The sequence below is a fragment of the Sebastes fasciatus genome, chromosome 4 (genome assembly GCF_043250625.1).
Source record: "Sebastes fasciatus isolate fSebFas1 chromosome 4, fSebFas1.pri, whole genome shotgun sequence".
Taxonomy (NCBI): domain Eukaryota; kingdom Metazoa; phylum Chordata; class Actinopteri; order Perciformes; family Sebastidae; genus Sebastes; species Sebastes fasciatus.
Genome location: NC_133798.1, coordinates 20,940,942 through 20,960,462, shown reverse-complemented (window position 1 = coordinate 20,960,462; position 19,521 = coordinate 20,940,942). Strand labels below are relative to the sequence as shown.

General features: G+C 40.7%; 1 protein-coding gene and 1 long non-coding RNA gene across 3 annotated transcripts; one reads left to right on the top strand and one right to left on the bottom strand.

Moving 5' to 3' along the window:
• Positions 1 to 1,325: 1,325 nt before the first annotated feature.
• On the bottom strand, positions 1,326 to 19,347 carry hps5 (HPS5 biogenesis of lysosomal organelles complex 2 subunit 2). Of its 2 annotated transcripts, none has more exons than XM_074632630.1 (23): positions 19,096 to 19,347; positions 15,833 to 15,962; positions 14,742 to 14,852; positions 14,589 to 14,653; positions 14,302 to 14,494; positions 14,006 to 14,136; positions 12,333 to 12,551; positions 12,166 to 12,237; positions 11,881 to 11,969; positions 11,465 to 11,643; positions 10,555 to 10,713; positions 10,033 to 10,192; positions 8,387 to 8,504; positions 7,807 to 7,950; positions 7,570 to 7,638; positions 6,897 to 7,474; positions 5,579 to 5,699; positions 5,332 to 5,481; positions 5,120 to 5,239; positions 4,761 to 4,874; positions 4,560 to 4,666; positions 2,733 to 3,024; positions 1,326 to 2,305 (listed from the first exon to the last, which is right to left on the bottom strand). In XM_074632630.1, the coding sequence occupies exons 2-23, from the start codon at positions 15,938 to 15,940 to the stop codon at positions 2,245 to 2,247; spliced, it is 3,360 nt and encodes a 1,119-aa protein (XP_074488731.1). In that variant the 5' UTR covers positions 15,941 to 15,962; positions 19,096 to 19,347; the 3' UTR covers positions 1,326 to 2,244. The 2 variants fall into 2 exon arrangements, with proteins under 2 accessions (XP_074488731.1, XP_074488732.1); XM_074632631.1 differs by lacking the exon at positions 19,096 to 19,347 and adding an exon at positions 18,613 to 18,785.
• On the top strand, positions 6,066 to 8,091 carry LOC141766143 (uncharacterized). The gene is made up of 2 exons (XR_012593575.1): positions 6,066 to 6,205; positions 6,687 to 8,091. It is a non-coding gene; the product is annotated as an uncharacterized LOC141766143 (long non-coding RNA).
• Positions 19,348 to 19,521: the final 174 nt, after the last annotated feature.

Genomic DNA, 19,521 nt, shown 5'->3' with positions numbered 1-19,521 from the left:
AGATCTGAAATGTAGAAACCTTTTGTTCGCAAAAATGTTCAGTTGAAGAAAATACAAGCAAATACTTGACATACAGGTAGATAAAGGGTCAGTTCAACAGCCTTTACCACTTATCCGTAATGGTCTCTAGTTAGGTGGTTGTTTTGGTTTAGCGCTCTCAAAACCTCAACAAATAAACCCAAACTATTTACTGTACATGGCTGGATACTAGAGATACATGGGATTAATTTGCCATTTAAAAGTGAAGGAAAAAGATTTAAACTTTTAATGTTTTATGCTTTAGGTTTGCAGAAATTTTTAAAAAAGCACACAATTATTAAGTAACCTGCAGGTTGGATTAGAGCCACTCTCGTCTTTGTCCTCTGCTCTTTATGTGGACTTTTTTACCAATGTTATTGACATGCATACAAAGGGAAAAATACACATTCACCCACTGGTTGGGTTAGACTTTCTCATTGTCCGTCCATCATAATCCATTATTGCCCCTCATTTTGTATTTTCATTTTTAATGATAACAAGACATATGCCTATTTAAGGTGGAGTCAGTGATTGTAATCCAATACACTTTTTGTCAAATTCAGCCATCTCCTCACGGTCCGCTAGCTGTTCGTTCTGTGTGAGCTGAAAAAAAATCCCCTGTTGATGATACACAGTAAATACACAGTCCTCTGTAAATAGGACACAAACAAAGTGGATTGGACCAAGCCACGCCCCACCGAATGTCATTTTTTACATTCAAAGCTTCTATTGAGGTTTTTGAATGCTTAGATTGTCTGTTAATAAGCTACAGGTGCGAGCAGTCCTTTGTGTGTGTGTACGGCAGCAAGTGGGAGAGCAAACATAATAATGAATATAGCCTATAGAACAAGCTTATAGATTATGCATTTATAAGGGCATGGGGAGAAAAGATGAATGGATACACGACACCAACCGGGCGGTTACTTTTCACGTCAACACACATAAAGCAGATTAATCCTTTTTTTCCGTAGTCTTTTCCTCGGACAGACGACTTCTCGTGGTTGTTTTCATTTTGTTCTGAAGGCTAAACCCGCGCTCTGTGCCACACTGGAGACAGACTCTCACCAGACTCTCTGAACGTGGGATTTCCTGATTCTGCGTGCACTTGCTTCACCAGAGGAAATCCCGCAGCATGGTCTCCTTCTGCACCAGCGGCATCGGCACCGCTCTGTGACCCGTAGTCACAGACGTACGTCAAAATGACGGAAGGCCTTCAGGCTTTTTTTTTTTATTGTTAAAAAAAATTCCGTCAATGATGGAAAGTATTCGGTTAGCGCGACCTCTGCCTTCACCACGCTTGACTATCATCATGTTGACAGAAACCTTTTATTTTTAAAACAGACAAATAATTAAATACAGACAGTTTTTATTCACATGATATTACCTGGTTAGAACACTGTAATTATTGACGGTTCATTTTTGTTCATAGACATACTTTGTTACCTGTACATGCAAAAAAGCATTTAACCTGACTCATTAAAAAACTGTAAAGATCAGTGCAAAAAAAAATGGAAGTAAAACTTATAAAGATAATACTGTTTTCACTGGGAGGATATACTGTACACCGATCAGCCGTAACAGTCGGACCACTGACAGGTGAAGTGAATAACATTGATTATTTCGTTACAATGCCACCTGGCAGTGGGTATAATAGACAGCAAGTGAACATTTTGAACTTAGTGTTGGAAGCAGAAAAATTGGGCAAGCGTAAGGATGTGAGCGACTTTGACGAGGGCCAAATTGTGATGGATGACCGGGTCAGAGCATCTCCAAAACTGCAGCTCTTGTGGGATGTTCCCGGTCTGCAGTGGTCAGGACCTACCAAAAGTGGTCCAAGGAAGGAAAACCGGTGAACCGGCGACAGGGTCAGATGACAGGGTCAGTGACGTGGGGAGCCAAGGCGGAACCGTGTTGTCTGATCCAATAGAAGAGCTACTGTAGCTCAAATTGCTGAAAAAGTAAATGCTGGTTCCGATAGAAAGGTGTCAGAACACACATTGCATCTCAGTTTATTGCGTATGGGGCTGCGTAGCCGCAGACCGGTCAGGGTGCCCATGCTGACCTAATGTTATGGTTTGATCGGTGTATACTTAATTTAAACTGGAACGCTTTGACAAATATTACAGTGCATAAATTAAGAGGCAGCTTCATCAGTAGTTACTGGGGAGATTTACATACAGTGTTCGTTATCTTGCTTTGTGTAGAGAAGCTGCAGCTGGTCTTTAGTTAGGCGTGCTGAGACCACAGGAACCGATCACAGCGCTCTAGCATCGTCTGGATCATCGCTCTGAAACAGAAAACAAAAAACTGATTCTATAGGTCCTTTATTATGACAATGAACGTCATTTCAGACTTTCTTTCACACATCTTTGTTCAATATCTAGTTATTAATAAAAACAATTTTCAGACCACTAGGATAACGGTCACATGCTCCAAACCGCTGAGAAACCTCTCAAACATTTTATTCTGTGCTCTTCAAAAGGCACATTTAATAAAGTTAATGGATCAAATAGCAATTCACCCAATATTTCAAGCCTTCAAAAGATAAACTGTGGAGCTACAAGAACGCCTGATGGAGAATTTTACCCAAGTTTGGTTGATTTTTATTGTTCTACAACTAAAAACATGTTTGAATAACAGCTTGAAAACAGTGCGGGAACTCCTTCCCATACTTGTGTGCTTATTAAAGTTTGATATTAGGCATCCCGACCCACCTCTGCCTCTTCTCAGTGACTCTCAGTAGCTCACAGACCAGTTTGGAGTGCGGCGAAAGGACCAGCTGTACTCCACACTCCTCCAGGAGGGCCATGGCACGGTCCGGCCCGGCTGTCCGAGCCAGCATCAGGGTCAGGTTCTCTGGGCTGATCTTTCCACCGCAATCTGCGGAGCCGTTGGACCAGCTGCTCCCATTCACACCTGTGACCTGCTCCGAGTCTGCCGCACTGCTGCACCGCTGAGATAACTGGATCAAGAGCTTCCACTCTTCCAAAGTCTGAGGCTCAACACCTGGAAAATAACAGAGCGAAAGTACAGACATTATGATGGCTATGATGGTGGGTTTTTTGGCAAATGTTTCAGGTCAGTTTCAGAGAAGCTACTCCAATGAGTGTAGACATTAAGGTAAATCATTAATAACCTGGATTTCTACTGATTTACTACACATCGAGTGTAAAAGATTATGAACCATTGTTTGGACCAAGCCGTGCAAAGGGTCAGTGAAATTCTGAAAGCCAAACTGGTTCTCTATATTGCTTCTTTTAAAGGATTTTACAGGTTTATTTTGAGGTTCTGTCCGCCCTGTCTACATAAACTTTCACAAATTGTAATCCGCTGTAATGTTTGCAATTGTTGACATGTTTTTATTTCTCAACAATGACTAGATGAAGAAGGAGGAAAGCGACAGTAAAGCTGGGTCACGCCTCACAGAGAAATCAACTCGTAAAGTCAAAGTTTCACCAGGAAGTTGCTACTAAATGACCAACCTAGAATAAGTTCCAGTGGTAACCTGGATGAGTGCCATGCTATACTATTATCAACAACATACTCGATCTTCTATTATCATTTGTGGTGTGATTATTACAGCGACGAGATAAAAAAATTAATACTGTTCCAAATAAGGCTGTGTATTGGCAAGAATCTGGCAATATGATGCGTTTCATGATACAGGGGCAACATTTCAATAAATATTGCGATACTGTAAGCAAGGCGATATATTGCGAATTTTTAAATATAATTTTAGGAAAACTAATTTTAAGAACACACCAGAAATACACAATTTTAGAATAGGCAAAAATAACACATTTATACTGCATGCAAAAAACTGCATGGTTTTTGCCTCAAACTGCATGAGATTATCATAAAGTGGGCATGTCTGTAAAGGAGAGACTTGTGGGTACCAATATAATTCATTTTCATTCACATATCTTGAGGTCAGAGGTCAAGGGACCCCTTTGAAAATGGCCATGCCAGTTTTTCCTTGCAAAAATTTCGTGTAAATTTGGAACTTTATTTAGCCTCCTTTGCTACAAGCTAGTATGGTTGGTACCAATGGATTCCTTTGGTTTCCTAGTTTAACATGATATCAGTCATTATGTTCACTCAAGCTTTAAAACTGAGCCCCCTACAACCTCAGAAAAATGTAATAGCGATCGGGACGTTGGATTTTTACAGTGTTTTGGAGAATCCACACAGTATCACAACACATAATATTGCAATACTCATGTGTATCGATATTTTCTTAGACCCCTTAGTTCCAAAGGATCACCACAGTCAAAATGATTCTCCTAGAAAGGGAATCCACTTTGGTGTATTTGTGTTAATCTTTATCTGTTTTGGCTGCTGGGCTCATAACTTGTGTTGTTATGAAGTTACAGTGGAAAGTTATATTCTGTACTACTAATGTGTCATGTGTATGTACACTGGATTTCCATACAGTCGACATGTGGTTTTCAGTATGTGTCTCGGTAATCCCTGACACACATCACGGTTATGAACTCTCCTTTCAGCCCATAAGAGATTATAATTCTGTCTGAAAGTTTTACCATCAGCGTCCTCTAGCAGACTGATGTCATCCAGCTGACAGATGGCGGTGAACGCTTCTGTGCGGCGCTGCAGCTCACAGCAGAGGTAGATATAGCCCGTCCAGTACCTGCACACACGCATTATACAGAAGGTTACATATGACGATATAAACTCTCAATCATAAACATCAGTCATGAAGAGTCAAAGAAATTTAGAAGTACCCGTGACTGCGGCAAGTCTCTGCCATCTTCTGCTTGGAGGACAGGTCTGCAGGAAGACGAATCAGGAGGGACAGGAGGCGTCCATAACCCCAACTAAAACAATGAGAATGCCACCTGCAGCAGGAGTCACATGAATTCACATGTTACATTTATTCTTATACTTTACTTTCACTTAAATGTTTGACCTCGTTGTGGCCTAAATAGAATCCAGAAGTGAAATGTACCCATGATAGTAGCTCAGTTCACATCCATTCAGGCATATTTTTTGGTTTCTAGCCTCAAACTGAAAACTTAATGGGCCTTTAAGTAAATGATCATACGTCATATTTTGCATTTTTCCCAAACTAACGGGACCAGACCTGGGCTGTCCATCAGGGGTCAAGGTATCACAGCGTTGAGGGGCATCGTGGGTGAGTGCCAGCTCCAGCCAATCCTGTCTCAGTGATTCTGGTTCAAGAAGGGACTGCAAAAACGGCAACCTAAAGAAGGAAAACAATTTTAAATTCAGCAACAACGGGAGCTCTGAGTGTTTTTTTTTGTCTTTGACAAATAGATGAAACTAAAGACGTACCTGTGCCCCTCAGTTCGTGATTGGACCAGATTATCCAGGTATGCCAGGAAGTGGCTTTGCTGAGCCATGGTCATTACATCAGCAGGATTTATCGTAGGATAAAACTGCGTAAACGAGCGTACAGCCGCCTCCCCATGCTTCTCATACAGCCTGGATAATAACACAGCGAACTTACTTTACAAGGCCCATCACAACTGCGATAACAGTATGTGCTGCTGACATGTTAGAAATAAATACGTGTACTGACCTGTGTAAGTGAGCGATGAGAGGAGGAGCACTCCAGGGCTGCATCTCTCTCAGACTGCGCAGTGATCTCAGTAAATCACCTCTCTGAATAACCTCCACCACCTTACTGAACTGAGTGAAATCTACAGAGAACGACAAAAGGGGATTTTTCAAATCATTTAAGATTAAACTACTAGAGTATCAGAGACGCATGGGCCACTGATTTAAGTAAATGTTGAGTTACTAGATGAGGTCTGAAACCAATAAGTATTAATGTTGGACATGGTTGCTCTGTGTTTGAAAAATAGTTAAATGATGAATTAATCCTTTTTATAATTCAAAGGGAACAGCAACACTGATTTTACTCTGAAACAGGAAAAGAGTTTCAGATGTTTAAGGACCTTTCCTTGACTTATCTTATGGGGATATGTAATCTAGTTTTAAAATATCTTATTTAGGGCTGTCAAAGTTAACGTGATAAAGCGTAAAAGCAATTTTTTTTTAACGCCACTAATATCTTTAATGCATTAAAGCAACTTGCTAATTTTAGGTTGTAGCAGGATCTGTTTTAAAGCTAGAGTGAAGATACTGGCATCCTATGAGACTAGATATCCAACTAACCATGTCATGCTAGCTTGTCGTGAAGGAGGTAAAATAACGCTCCAAACTTACACAAAATTTTGGCAAGAAAAAACTGTCATGGACATTTTCAAAGGGGTCTCTTGACCTCTGACCTCAAGATATGTGAATGAAAATGGGTTCTATGAGTACCCACGAGTCTCCCCTTTACAGACATGCCCACTTTATGATAATCACATGCAGTTTGGAGCAAGTCATGGTCAAGTCAGCACACTGACACACTGACAGCTGTTGTTGCCTGTTGGGCTTCAGTTTGCCATGTTATGATTTGAGCATATTATTTTATGCTAAATGCAGTACCTGTGAGGGTTTCTGGACAATATTTGTAATCGTTTTGTGTTGTTAATTGATTTAAATAATAAATATATACATGTATTTCCATAAAGCAGCATATTTGTCCACTCTTTGTCCAAAAAAATTTGCAATTAAATTGCAATTAATCGAATAGCTATGGACAATCATGCGATTAAATATTTTAAATCGATTGACAGCCCTAATATTTTTACTTAAACTTATTTTTCTTTTCAAATAGGAGAAGCCCGCTATTTTTGTTCATGTTTAATTGTGTTTTCAGTTTTTTTTTCCAATACATTTTTTCTTTCTTTTGGTATTTGTGAAATTTGAAATCTGAAAATAAAATACAGGGGAAAAAAAGCATATGAGCAAAAATTAAACCAGAGATTAAAGGAGAAACTTCTGACCTAGCATGGCCTCAGTGAAGGAGATCTGCACCTCCGGCTGCTCCTGATAACACAACAGACACATTCTTCTCACTCGCTCTTGGTCCAGCAGAAAGAAGTAGCGGCGCAGGAAAGTTGTGCACCCCAATGCTGGTTCGTTCTCCTGGTTTCTAAAGCAGCTCAGCTCTGCGTACAGCGTTGCCAGCTGGGTGAGATGAGCCAGGAGATCCGATGGTACCGGTTTGGGAGGCACCACTCGAACAGGATCTGGAGGGCTCCCATTTAAAACTTCAGGCTCCTTCTCAGTGGAGTCACGCTGGTCCTCTTTGTCTCCGAGCTCAAAAGACTCTTCTTTCTTCTCTTCTGTGACGCTCTCTGTTGGTTCTCCTGACGAGAACGAGGACTCTTCTTGTTGCTCTGAGCAGGAGTTTAGATAATCCCACCGCTCCTCTCCTGGCCTGTCCACGTTTGAATCACCCGCCGCAGTCGGCCCGTCCTTTACAGGTCCGAGTATTCGCTCCAGCACCGGCAGCCACTCCAGCAGAGTTTCTTTCAGGCAGACTGGATCCAGTAGCACCAAAGGATCTTGGATCTGGGAGCTGATATTGGGAAAATTAAAAATCTAAATATATATAACTAAAAGGCTGTGAAATCTTGCGGTCGGTATTCTACAAAAACGGTGTGCAGCACTTACATAGCTCGCTCTGTCGCTGATCGAAGTTCCTGCATGTCGGCCTCTGTGCTAGGCATTTCATCATAAACTCTGTGACGACAAATATAATTCACTAGTTATAATCAAATTTACTTTTAATGGTCTATTCAAAACAATTATTAGCCCCAAATTTGGCCTAAAGAAAAGAAGAAATTAATGTGGACGCATCTGTTCTCAGCAGAAACTGGTTTAAGTCTACTTTTATATGTCTGTACTTACTCATTGTCCATTTCCTCTGAGTATAAAGCTGTGGATGACATTTCAGCCTGACCGCCCTCTCTGAATTCAGGCCGTTGCCAGAGCTCCGAGTTCATCTGGAGGGTGTTGATCTTCTCTGTTGTCTTCTTAACAAAACTAGAAACACTGAGCAAAACAAAAATCGAATAATAAAACAACCTTGCACCAACGATATTACATTTTCCGATCTAACAACAACAAAGGAAAACAGAACTACAATTTCATATAACAAATGACTGAGTGTGATGCTCGGAAATGAAACCTGCCACATGCGTCTCCACAGATGAACAATGTGAATGTGAAAAAATAGATGTGGGTTTCAGTGGAAAGGGGAAGTAAGCTGTCTAAAAGCACAGCTGCACTTTAATAATTATAGGTATTATAAGAGTTTAAGTCCTCATGAGAAAAAGTAGAAAAGCAGAATCCACAAATAATTTCATCAGTGTTGAGTAAAACTCAAAGCTTATATAAGATGACAGCTTCATGCCTGTACAGCTGCTGTGACACATTCTTGTATTAAAAATCTGTTGGCATGTCTGTCTTTATTTCTCTGGATGTTCACCTGTCTTTGACGGCCTGCAGTGCGATGCGAGGGGGTTTGGGGCGGAATGAGAGGGGGAGGTGAAACTGCATGCCTTGCTCAGATCGCTCAGCCTCCATGCGCTCACTGCTCTGTGGATCTGAATAAAGATGGGGGGCAGGAGCCAGAGGACAAACACAGATGGATGGAGTACGGGAGGGGAATGATTAAAGGTAGAGGACATAATGCAAGTAGATGGAGCAAAGGTGCCAGACACCACTGTAGAGAAAACATAAATTAAATGCTGCACAATGCAAACAAAAAACAGAACAAAATGATATGTGTGTGATACAATGGAACAGACAAGAAACTTGATATTAACAGCGTGGCAAAGTGACGATTGTATTTGTAAAGCATGTCAGTGATCATTCAGCTCTCACAGCAAATCAAGTGATTTTCTGCGTTTTTTAAATCAAACACTAATTAATTTTAGTGCCAAACATACAAGAAGGTACATACGATCATTATGACAACAGAGATACAGTCAAGGAGTAAAATTATTGTCACATGTTTATTCTGATAAATCTTTCAGCAGCTAGAGATGCTCCAAATTACAAATATTTTTTTTGGCATTTTTCCTCCATGTTTTGTTTTTTATTATTCAAGTAATTTAATAGAGTGGTAGATATAAAACTGAAAATAACTTCACTCTCTTTTCACATTGAATTCAGAAGAGGCAGAAAAAGAGTTTGTTCCTGCTACACACACACACACACACACACACACATAATATACAGTATATAGAAAGGAAGAGAGAGAGAGAGCGTCAAAAACAGAAAAAGAAAGAGTGAAGAAAGAAACAAGAGTTTGTGAATAAGTTTCTTGTTTGTATGTTTTTGGTTTGCTGTACTCGTTGTTTTAGCATTAGCAAAGTTTTAGCATTTTCTGGGTTTAATATGTTTGTGTGCAGATTAAACAAAAGTTAGAGCTAAATAAGAATGTTTTTGTTTTTTAAAAAAAGATCAGCATTTCATTGTGTAAATTAGTTAATATCCAAAAACATTCAAATAATCAAGCCTTTCTTCAGAGGAGGCCTTACAACAAAACGCATAATTCTTATGAACTGGAGAGTTAGAAAAAGCCAGTTGTATATTTATGTGTTGGAGCAAAGCTTGTGTTGATGTGAGATCATGTGCACGCATGTGTTCCTATGGTCACACTATGTGTTCAATGGAAACACATGCATAAAAGTATGTAACACCGTAAACCTCCCCCTCCCTTCTTCCACTGGTTTGTCTTATCTGTGTGATAGTTATGTCCTTGTATTGTCATACTGTCTTTTTACTTGTTATGTTTGTCTATTATGGAAAATATATAATAAAATCAAAACGGAAAAGCCTTTTCGCAGTCATTCTTTCTGTGTGATGATGTCTTAATAAATGAACGTATAAATATAGTATCCCCCTGTTCAACTTGATTCCATCTGGTCATTATTATATTAATACTACTTAGTTATTATTATTATATTAACATTAAAAAACGTATATATATATAGAATTAAAATGAGTCTGTCCTGAGGAGGCAGCATTGACAGAAAACCCTGAATTTGAATAGCAATTTCTTATGTTTAAGATAGCAGTCATTTGTATTGACAGCATTTGTTCATTTGGCAACAGACGATATCTTACCATGATCCACCTGATCATCCTCCTGCACAAAACTGAACTCTTTGAGCCGCTCCTCCTCTGACGTGGAATGGTTGATGAGGGAGCTCGTCTCCTCATCTGACTGACTTCCTCTGCGGCTGATCACACGATAGATTCCACAGTCCAGGATGTTGAAGCTCTCCTGGATAACGAAATATATGATATCAGCACAAACTCATTTGTTACATGTGCATACGAACTTACAGAAGCTGCGTGTTTCCGTTACAAAATGGCTTATAGAATTTAAAATGTATTGAATGGACAGTATTCAAAGCTAAATTTATTTAGTTTGATGTGGAATTATTCTGCATGCAGTGATGAAACCTGCTTATTATCACCAAGCAACCAATTTAATGTAATGCCACAGAGGCACTTGTCCTTCATTAACTGAATGGTATTCATAGCAACAGCATTCAATGGGTCCCATAGAAAAGAAATGGAAGTGGTATGCTCATCGTTGCCATTACCTGGAAATAATCTACAGAAAGTTACTGTTTAACTTACATGTGAGGAGATGCTGCTTCTACGGCTGCTGCAGGCTGAATCCAGAGGCTCCAGTTTGGCGATGACTTCCTCCAGCTGGCCAGTCAGCTCCAGGTGTGTGCTGGAGCTGAGCTGGGACCGGAGATGCTCAAGGCGGTCGATGGGAATGGATTTCCTGGCCTGAATTAAATGGGAATGATGATGTTAGCACTTTATCAACACAGGGGATCTCTTACTCCGATCATCAGAGGAATCTAGTTAAGACATCCGATTTCTAAAATGCTTGATTTACTTCAAACTTTCATTTCACATTTGGTTTTCACCATCTGCACAAACCCAGACTCACCTAGGACATATAATACATATGTTTAAAGGGATAGTTTGGGTGTTTTGAATGAGAAAAAAAATATTTTAGCCACCTTAAAGAAAGGCTCATGTAAAAAGAATCAATATCTGTTTAAGTGTACGCTATATTTAGAATATTTTCACTGCTGTATTTCGCCATCAGACAGCCCTTTCCTCAGCAGTACATCTACTGTAGGTAATATACTGACTATTGTTAAGTACCTCATACAACCCCACTTCAAAACACCCAAACTATTCCTTTAATACAAACTACTATGGACTGTAAAGTGAGGTTATGTATGTGCTGTGTTAAGAAGATCATAATGTTAACTACTGAGATAATCCCTTGTTACCTATGTATCGAAAGAGCTGGAGGTATATCTAGCCTGCACATTCTTGGTTCTTTTTATGGTCAGGCCATTCAAGGTGAAACACCTCAGGTTTACAGCTATATTCTGTGCCTTATCCTTAGGAACACAGGAAGTCGAAAATTCATACAAACATCTTAACCCAGATAAGACTAGAATCTAGGTGACACTTTACGCAGAGACTGGGCCAGTTAGCATGTCAGTGGCAGCCGTCTTACCCTGCTGGTGGTGATCGTGTGCTGGAACATACAGCAGACCACAGCAGCTAGAGGCCAGGACTCCCTCCGTAGCAGGCGCTCAACACAGCGCTCAGCAGATAATAGGGAGAGGTGGGACAGACGTCCGCTGCCATGGAGACAGAAGAGCTCGTTGCGGTAGACTGCAACATCAGCCAAGTCTGCAAAACCAGAAAACCGGTTTGGATCAATTTACAGTAAATCAAACATGAAGAAAAGGGCTGTACGATCAATGCTAAAATGATTAAATATTATGATCCTTTCCTTGGTATTATTAATGACTAGTGGTCCTATATCAACACATTTAAAGCTTGTGTGTGCGCTTATGAATAAAATGTTTGCTTAACTACACCAAAGGATCGCCGGTGGTATTTTGGGAGGAAGCAGCACAAACACACCTTTGACTTCAGTCCACAGAAGCATTTGTCCGTTCTGAGGTGTGAAGATATAAATAGCTGAATCAGTCCAGGTCAGCAAGTTTTGGTCTCTACACATAAAAATAAAGTGTACAGTTTGTCAAGAGACAGGCTCACCTGGAGTTATTGAATAACAATTTTCTTTAATTGATCTAATGTAATCAACATATTTGCCTCTTATTCAATAATCTTGCACATGATAAAAAATAGTGATCGACAAGCCTAACAACTCAGATAATAAAATATCTAAATTATATCTAACATTACCCAAAATAAAGCAGTTTAGGGAAGGCGATTGACTGGGGGCTCTTCTGCAGTGGGTTGTAATGTGGCTCATCTCTGCAGGTAATAGAGGAAAGAAAGACAAATTCAAAAAACAAATAAGGAGTTTGGCCTTTTGAAGAAGATAATTTAAAAGCGGTAACAATCAGTACCTGTAAGTGATGAGAGGTAGAGCAGGACATGCCAGTGGCTGTTTGAACTGATGGGTGCTCAGAACCTCGCCATTAAAACTGGCCTCCCATATTCGAGACCCCGGCCGGGCAGAGTACATCAGGGGAGGCTGACCAACTAATAATCCCCTGTTCTGAGGGAAAAAACACGCTCCATACTCCCCATCACGCTCCTTATTTCCAACACGCCAGAACTTCTCCCTGAAGGCAGGTAAAGACAGAAAAATACACCACCGCTGAGAGACATTTAATTACCATTAATTCATTAATTACAAGAACACATGATACAGAGAACCAATATCTTACACGACCAGAGAAAATAGTTGTAGCTTTTGAATTAAATATAAAAATCGGTTCATTGTTAACAAATGCCAAGATCAGTTTTTCAAAAATATTTGTGAAGAATCCTTAATAAATCAACACAAAAGTAGTACTGTATGTCTACCATTGGAATATGGATTCACATTCTTGCCACTCACTTAAAGGTTCAGTGTGTAGAATCTGGCAGCATCTAGTGGTGAGGGGAGGAGATTTCAACCAACCTCTCCCTTGCGCCAAGCGTGTTGGAGAGCTACGGTGGCCAACGCGAAAACGCAAATGGCTCTCTCTAAAGCCAGTTGCTGTAAGAGTAACGTAAGTCATTTGGAACAGAGCCAGTGCGTTGAGTGTGTGTGTGTACATGGGAAGTGAGTGGTGAAGAAAGAGAGAGAGCGGCGGCGAAGGGAGCGAGTAATGTTATCGACTCCGGCCCAAACAGGAAAAGTTAACAGAGTTTGGTTCGTCCATCTGGGCTACTGTTGTTACCGATTACACCAGACATTTTACAAGAAAAGATGACAGTCAATATGTGTAGCACATTTACTTTGATCTTTACCGTCGGGTGGCTGTGTCTGGCCTCTCCGATAGAGCTTTTGCTGCGAGGCCGTAGGGGTCTACGTAGCACTGCTGCGCAGCGCACACTGGCTGTGAACGTTCCGTGCTCCTCGCAGCAATTGACGCTACCTCAGTAACGTTATGGTTCTCTTATAGCATTAGGTTTAAATCTGAAATATTGCCAAATAGACCTGTTTGCTTTTCGCTTTGACACCAAATCCTCCGCCATCTCTCGGTCAGTCAACTCTCTCTCGTCCCGTGTGTGTGAAATAGGACACCTGCTACTCTGAGTTGAGACTCCGTATGGAGCAGATGCATTCACTTTCAGTTTGTAGCGTCCGTCGTCTGACTATCTATTGTTATCATGCCGCTGATATGCCAAAATGAACTAAATGGGTTTTATTCCTGTAAAAAAAGCAAAACGACGGTGGGTGCGGTGGGCACGTAATGTAATCGGTGTGTGCCCGACCACCGTGTAACACCGACCACTGCGACAAGCCCAGTTGAAACATGACGGTTCAACATGGCCAACTCCATGGAGAGGGGACCGGCTCCCTATGTAAATATAAACGGTTCATTTTAAGGTAACGAATATTTATTTTCAGGTGATCATACACTAAAGAAAACATACTTAATATTCATTATATTCCATTTCTGCCAATAGATCCACCTAATTGTTACACACTGGCCCTTTAAATAAGGACAAAACGTACCAATGTGGGAGCATTGACATTGACTAAGAGTCTCTCCCCCTAAAGAGATGCAGTCTTGCTGGTACTCACTTGTCTGTGTCACAGAGGTAGCAGCGACTCAGGGAAGACACCAGCAGGCGGCCATCTTGGTACCCGAGCTGAACTACTCTGGAGTCCACAGTGGTGACGGTCTGAACAGGGAAGATAACGAATGCTGACCCCTGGACACAAACAAAACAATATCAGATATTTATGGCATCCATATGAATTAAGAGATTTTTCACTATCAACTAGAAAGTGACTAAACTTTGTCAAAAGCCAATCACAAACTGTATATATACATATCTTTATTGAGGAAACAAATCATTTCCACTGTGAATCACTACCTTGCCCAGCTTGGAGGATCCTGCACGGACAAAGGACACCTTGCCGCCTGTGTCCCCGACGAAAACTCTGAGCGTGCTGGTGTCCCAGCAGAGTGCAGTGATGGCCTGACCTCTGTGCTCCCAGGACACGCTGACTCTCTCTGGACGACCCCGCCGCTCCAGCTGCAGCTCCCACACCACCACCAGACCCTGACTGGAGCAGAGACGAACACGGTGAACTATACAGGCAAAACAACCAAACGCAGGAGAATGTAGGAGATGTCTTTACTTTGTGGAGAGACTCTAACCTTGTTGCAACAGCGATAAAGTCTTCATCATGAGGGCAACACGCCACCTGAGTGATAGATCCCTCCTGAAAAAAGGAGTGCATGATGGGTTAGGAGTAAAAAAGAAATGAAGAGAAAACAACACTTCCCGTATTATGTGCAGTCATCTATTACCTTGTGAGTGAGGATGAGCCTTTGTTTCCAGCCCTCCTTCTGGATCAGGTGCAATCCTCCTGCTGATGTTCCTAGTGCGAGCCACTTCCTTGACACGGCCAAACAGGTACACTGTAACACAGAGTACACAGAGTTTATTCATCTGTTCATGAAGTTACATTGTTAGATATACAATTTCTTGGTGACAACCTGTTGTAATTTGCGTTTTTAGTGTAGTCACTTCTCCTAAGACTCAGACAATCTGATGTTTTAATCAGATAGACCATATTCTGCCTTTAAAGTCTATCGTAGCTGTTGGTTTTTTAATCTATGTTTGGCGAGTACACGAGGTACAGGCCCAATAAGTATTTATAGTAAGACTAAGTCAGTTATTTTTCACTCTGTAGTACTTTAAAGACATTAACCTTCTGAGACCCTCTTGAAGTGACCGACATCACTTTAAGAGGCTGTAGCGGGCTCAGTCTTGACGCTAGAGTGACAATATGGATATCATTCATGTGAATGAAAATGAGTTCTATGGATACCCACGAGTCTCCCCTCTACAGCATGCCCACTTTATGATAATCACATGCAGTTTTGGGCAAAAATGATGCAGTTTTTTGTATGCAGTATAAATGTGTTATTTTCACCTATTCTAAAAATCTTTAGAAGTCTTTTTAAATATTTCTGCATACCGGGGGTCCATAAACAGTCTTGGAATTACAATAAATTAAGTATGACTGTAAAGCTGAGACTCTTGAATTCTTGAGTGGTAAGAAATGGTTAAATTTAGCACCAAATCTGTGTAACAAAATAATGGTATCAATCTAAAAATTGCTGCATTAACTAATAAAGCATCATATACTTCTGTCATAATGTTCAAAGCCCTTATGTTCTTTCATAATTATATATAAAATGAGGTAGAACCACTTCTATGTGGAATATACTGCTGACCTGTTATCTTTCTCTAAAGATCCCATGTCCCCCCCCCTAAAAAAAGACAATAACGGGTATATGTGGGTCTCTTAGGGTTAAATAATAAGCTACTATAAATCATCTGTATGTGTGATTTCATTATAAGGCTGACTCAGTCATGTGATGGTGAATCCTACCTTGAGCCTGCCGGAGTCCAAACGGAGAGCAGACAGAAGCGGATCGAGGCAGTCAAACTCTGCCAGTACATGACTGTGGTTCTCTGGCACAACTGGTATCAGAGGCATGTTCACTGGTGATCCTCTACAACTGAGAGAGAATGACAGTCAGCAAAGTATGAACAAAATGTGAGGGGCATCAAGAGTCAATACTCTGCTTCCTCACATACCACGGCTCTCAGCTGCGTACGTAGCATCATATGACTTTCACTAGTGTACCTACCCTCTCAAATTGACCAGTCATGACTCCACTTTACACCGTCTCCACCCTGGTTAAAAAACATGTTACCGTCTCTAGCGTAACATAAGTGTTTTTCAAATGTCTCTTGTCCTGGAGCTGACACCATTTAGCTCAAAATGCAGCACAACACAATGTAGTTAATTTACTTGTTGTGGTTTCAAGTGTAGTTATGAGGAAGCAGAAGCAAAACTAACGCTGCAGATCGTTAGAATAATCAGATACTGTTGGCAAAAAACATCAGTGTGTACGCTACAAAAATGTTTTAAAACTAAATGACAGAACATAATTGCTCCTAAGCATTAAAGTAGTTGACAAGTATCTCAAAAGAAGGTGAGAACTAGCAGTCAACTCTGACCTCTGTGTCTCTATTTGTTAACACTCTACTGCAACAGGAATGTATTTGGGAATGATGAGGATGTGCACAAATCTGACCATAGATTGACTTGCTAAAGAGACATGGGGCAAAAAGGTACATGGCAAGGCTTCAAACCTATAGATCATAATCCAGAGGCACCCATAGGGCTCTGTCTTTGCAAATGACTGACAAACAAATTTGTCCTTAATCACATTACAACTGACATGTTGAACCTGAGGGTCTCTGAGGAAGCTGTTCAACTGGTGGGTAAATACAGCCTTGGGCCTTGTCAAACTGTTTTTTTCTTTAAAAGCACAGTTTCAATGCCTGTTATGGTTTTTACTGATTATCTCTGATTTTTATTTGGACGTCAGCCTTGTATCTTGTGGTGAATGGCTGCCTCAGAGCAGGTTCAACATGTCAGTTGTAATTTCTATGGCCGTTATGTAGTGAGGAAGTATTCACATCCCTTACTTAAAGGTCAAAGTAGTAATAATACACTGCAAAGATACTAGAAGTTGTAAAAAGTCTTTACAAGTTTTTACACGTATAAACGTTTTTTATTGCCAATGTGTGAACAGGTTGTAACCTAACCTAAAAAAATTAGACCTTCCGTGACTTTCTGGGTTTCCTCTGTCAGACTGTAGACTGCTTTTGATGTAATGAATGCGGGACGTTTTTTTCCGGGAAAATTCAACGGATGTGACGTCATGCACGAGTGCCTTTACTCTCTTCAGCTCCGCTACAGGGCTAACAGTGTGCAACGATAGTTAACATTCGGTTAGAAATGGAGTCCGCTAACGCCAACAAACGACCAGCCCCCAACACAACTCAGATTGCAACGCAAACTCCACAAATAAAAACAAAGTCATATCTAGTGAAGCCCGTACTGCATGTGACCGACATCATGGGGAAAACTAGGATCAACATCAGCCGGGCCTTCGATCCATGGAGGGACCTTCATTTGGTTTTGGGAATCAAAACGGTCCCCATGCTGGCAAAATACCTATTGGACAGGTAAGCTAACAAAGCATGTGAATACATACAGTGATATTGTGGTTTTAGCTGTCAATCACGTTCAGTCTAGTGTGTGTCGCCTCACTGTTTTGACCGATGTTCACTCGAGTCTACATAGCGCGAGCAACAGGACGCTGACTGTCCTTGACTTAATGGCCACAAGTGTCACTGTTATCCTGCAATTTCTGATTCTTACATAGAGCCCCTTTAAAAGGTCCCATATCGTGCTCATTTCAGGTTCATACTTGTATTTTGTGTTTCTACTAGAACATGTTTACATGCTGTAATGTTAAAAAAAACAACTTTATTTTCCTCATACTGTCAGCCTGAACATGCCTGTATTTACCCCTCTGCAATGGAATTACGTTGCTAGGCAACAGTTTGGGTCCATGTTTACTTCCTGTCAGCTGATGACATTTACATACACTGTAACCGGAAATAACACTGGGACACATTAAGAATGTTTACTTTTAAAACCGTGTAATGGTCTAAATATTGTATATTTGTGACATCACAAATGGACAGAAATCCTGACGGCTTGTTTCAAACGCACAATTTCTGACTACGGGTTGTGTGTATTTCTCCGTACATTGAGCATTTTGATAGTTTAAAAGTTTTTATATAGCACTTAAACCTGCTTTATAATATAAAAAGACCTGAAAATCGCACTTTTTACAATATGGGACCTTTAAGTATCAAAAGTAATCAATACAGACAAAAATAACTCTGAGGGTTACATAATTTTATATAACTTATAATAATATTAAAAGGTGAGGCTATGTGTAGCATATTGTTTTAGCTGGTCAAACAGGAACCAATTTTAACTAATTTGCATACTGTTGGGAAGTTTAAACGCTAGCATATTTTAAAATCTCATTGTGTGTTTTTTTTGTATGTAGAATAAAGTCCTTAGAGCTGTCAAATAACATGTAAGTTAGTGGAGTAAATGTACAATACGTCCATCAAAACATGGCATTTGGTGAAATGGAGTAGAAGTATGAAGTGGCATGACATGGAAATACCAGAGGAAAGTACCTAAATGTGTATCCAACATGAGAGCAGCACTCAGCTCAGTAAACGACCGTTGCTAAACTAGCCAACAGACATTCGAATTAACAGTTAACTCACCACAACGTTCCAACGTTAACCGTTGGTCAACAAACGTGCTCAGCCGTTAACGTTTATGTCAGTTACTGCCACTCAGTCAATTAGCTAAATGAGTGTCCGTCTGTTTCTGGTTAAAATTAGCGATATTGATTAAGTTGCTGCGCTACAAACAACTTTAAAAGGGGCGATTCAATCGGCCGATTATGTGAGTCTGCATCACGAGACCCGTCTGCTGACACTGATGCTAACGTTTCTCACTCATCTTCAACGTTTCTATCTAAACTAAAGCGCCTTTAAGATATATATAATATGAGCACGACATGGCTGCGTTATAGATATATATATGACGGTATATTAACATTGAAATGAAGTGAAGGCTCTGTTCAGGGCTCCAACTCGCCTCAGTGTCACTATATTTACAAGTTAGCAAGCATGCTAGCTAGCTAGGACAGTGATGTTGCCATTCACACGTTATCAGTTAAAACTCATCAGAGTGACACTCACCGGCTACTAATCCACACCAGACCGCTGTGTTACATCGCTGGTTCCGTCCACTTCTTCTGGAGAAAGTCAGCAGGTCAGTCTCAGGCTGCTCTGACTGCAGTCAGCCGACCTGTCACAGCTCCACACAGCTGATGTGAGGACACTTCCTGGCTGGATGCTTTAACACAGTGAAAGCATGTCCATGTTCTCCACCGCAGCCAACGCTACATGGACTTAAACCTGCAGTAGGCAGGATATTTTTGGCATCATTGGGCAAAAAAATCCATAATAACTTTTCAGCATATTGTAATTCAAGTGTTCTGAGAGAAAACTAGACTTCTGCTCCTCCTCATGGCTGTTTTCAGGCTTTGGAAAATGAAAATTATTGACCAATCACAGGTCATTTCAGAGAGAGAGCGTTCCTATTGGCTGTACTCCAGCTGGTGG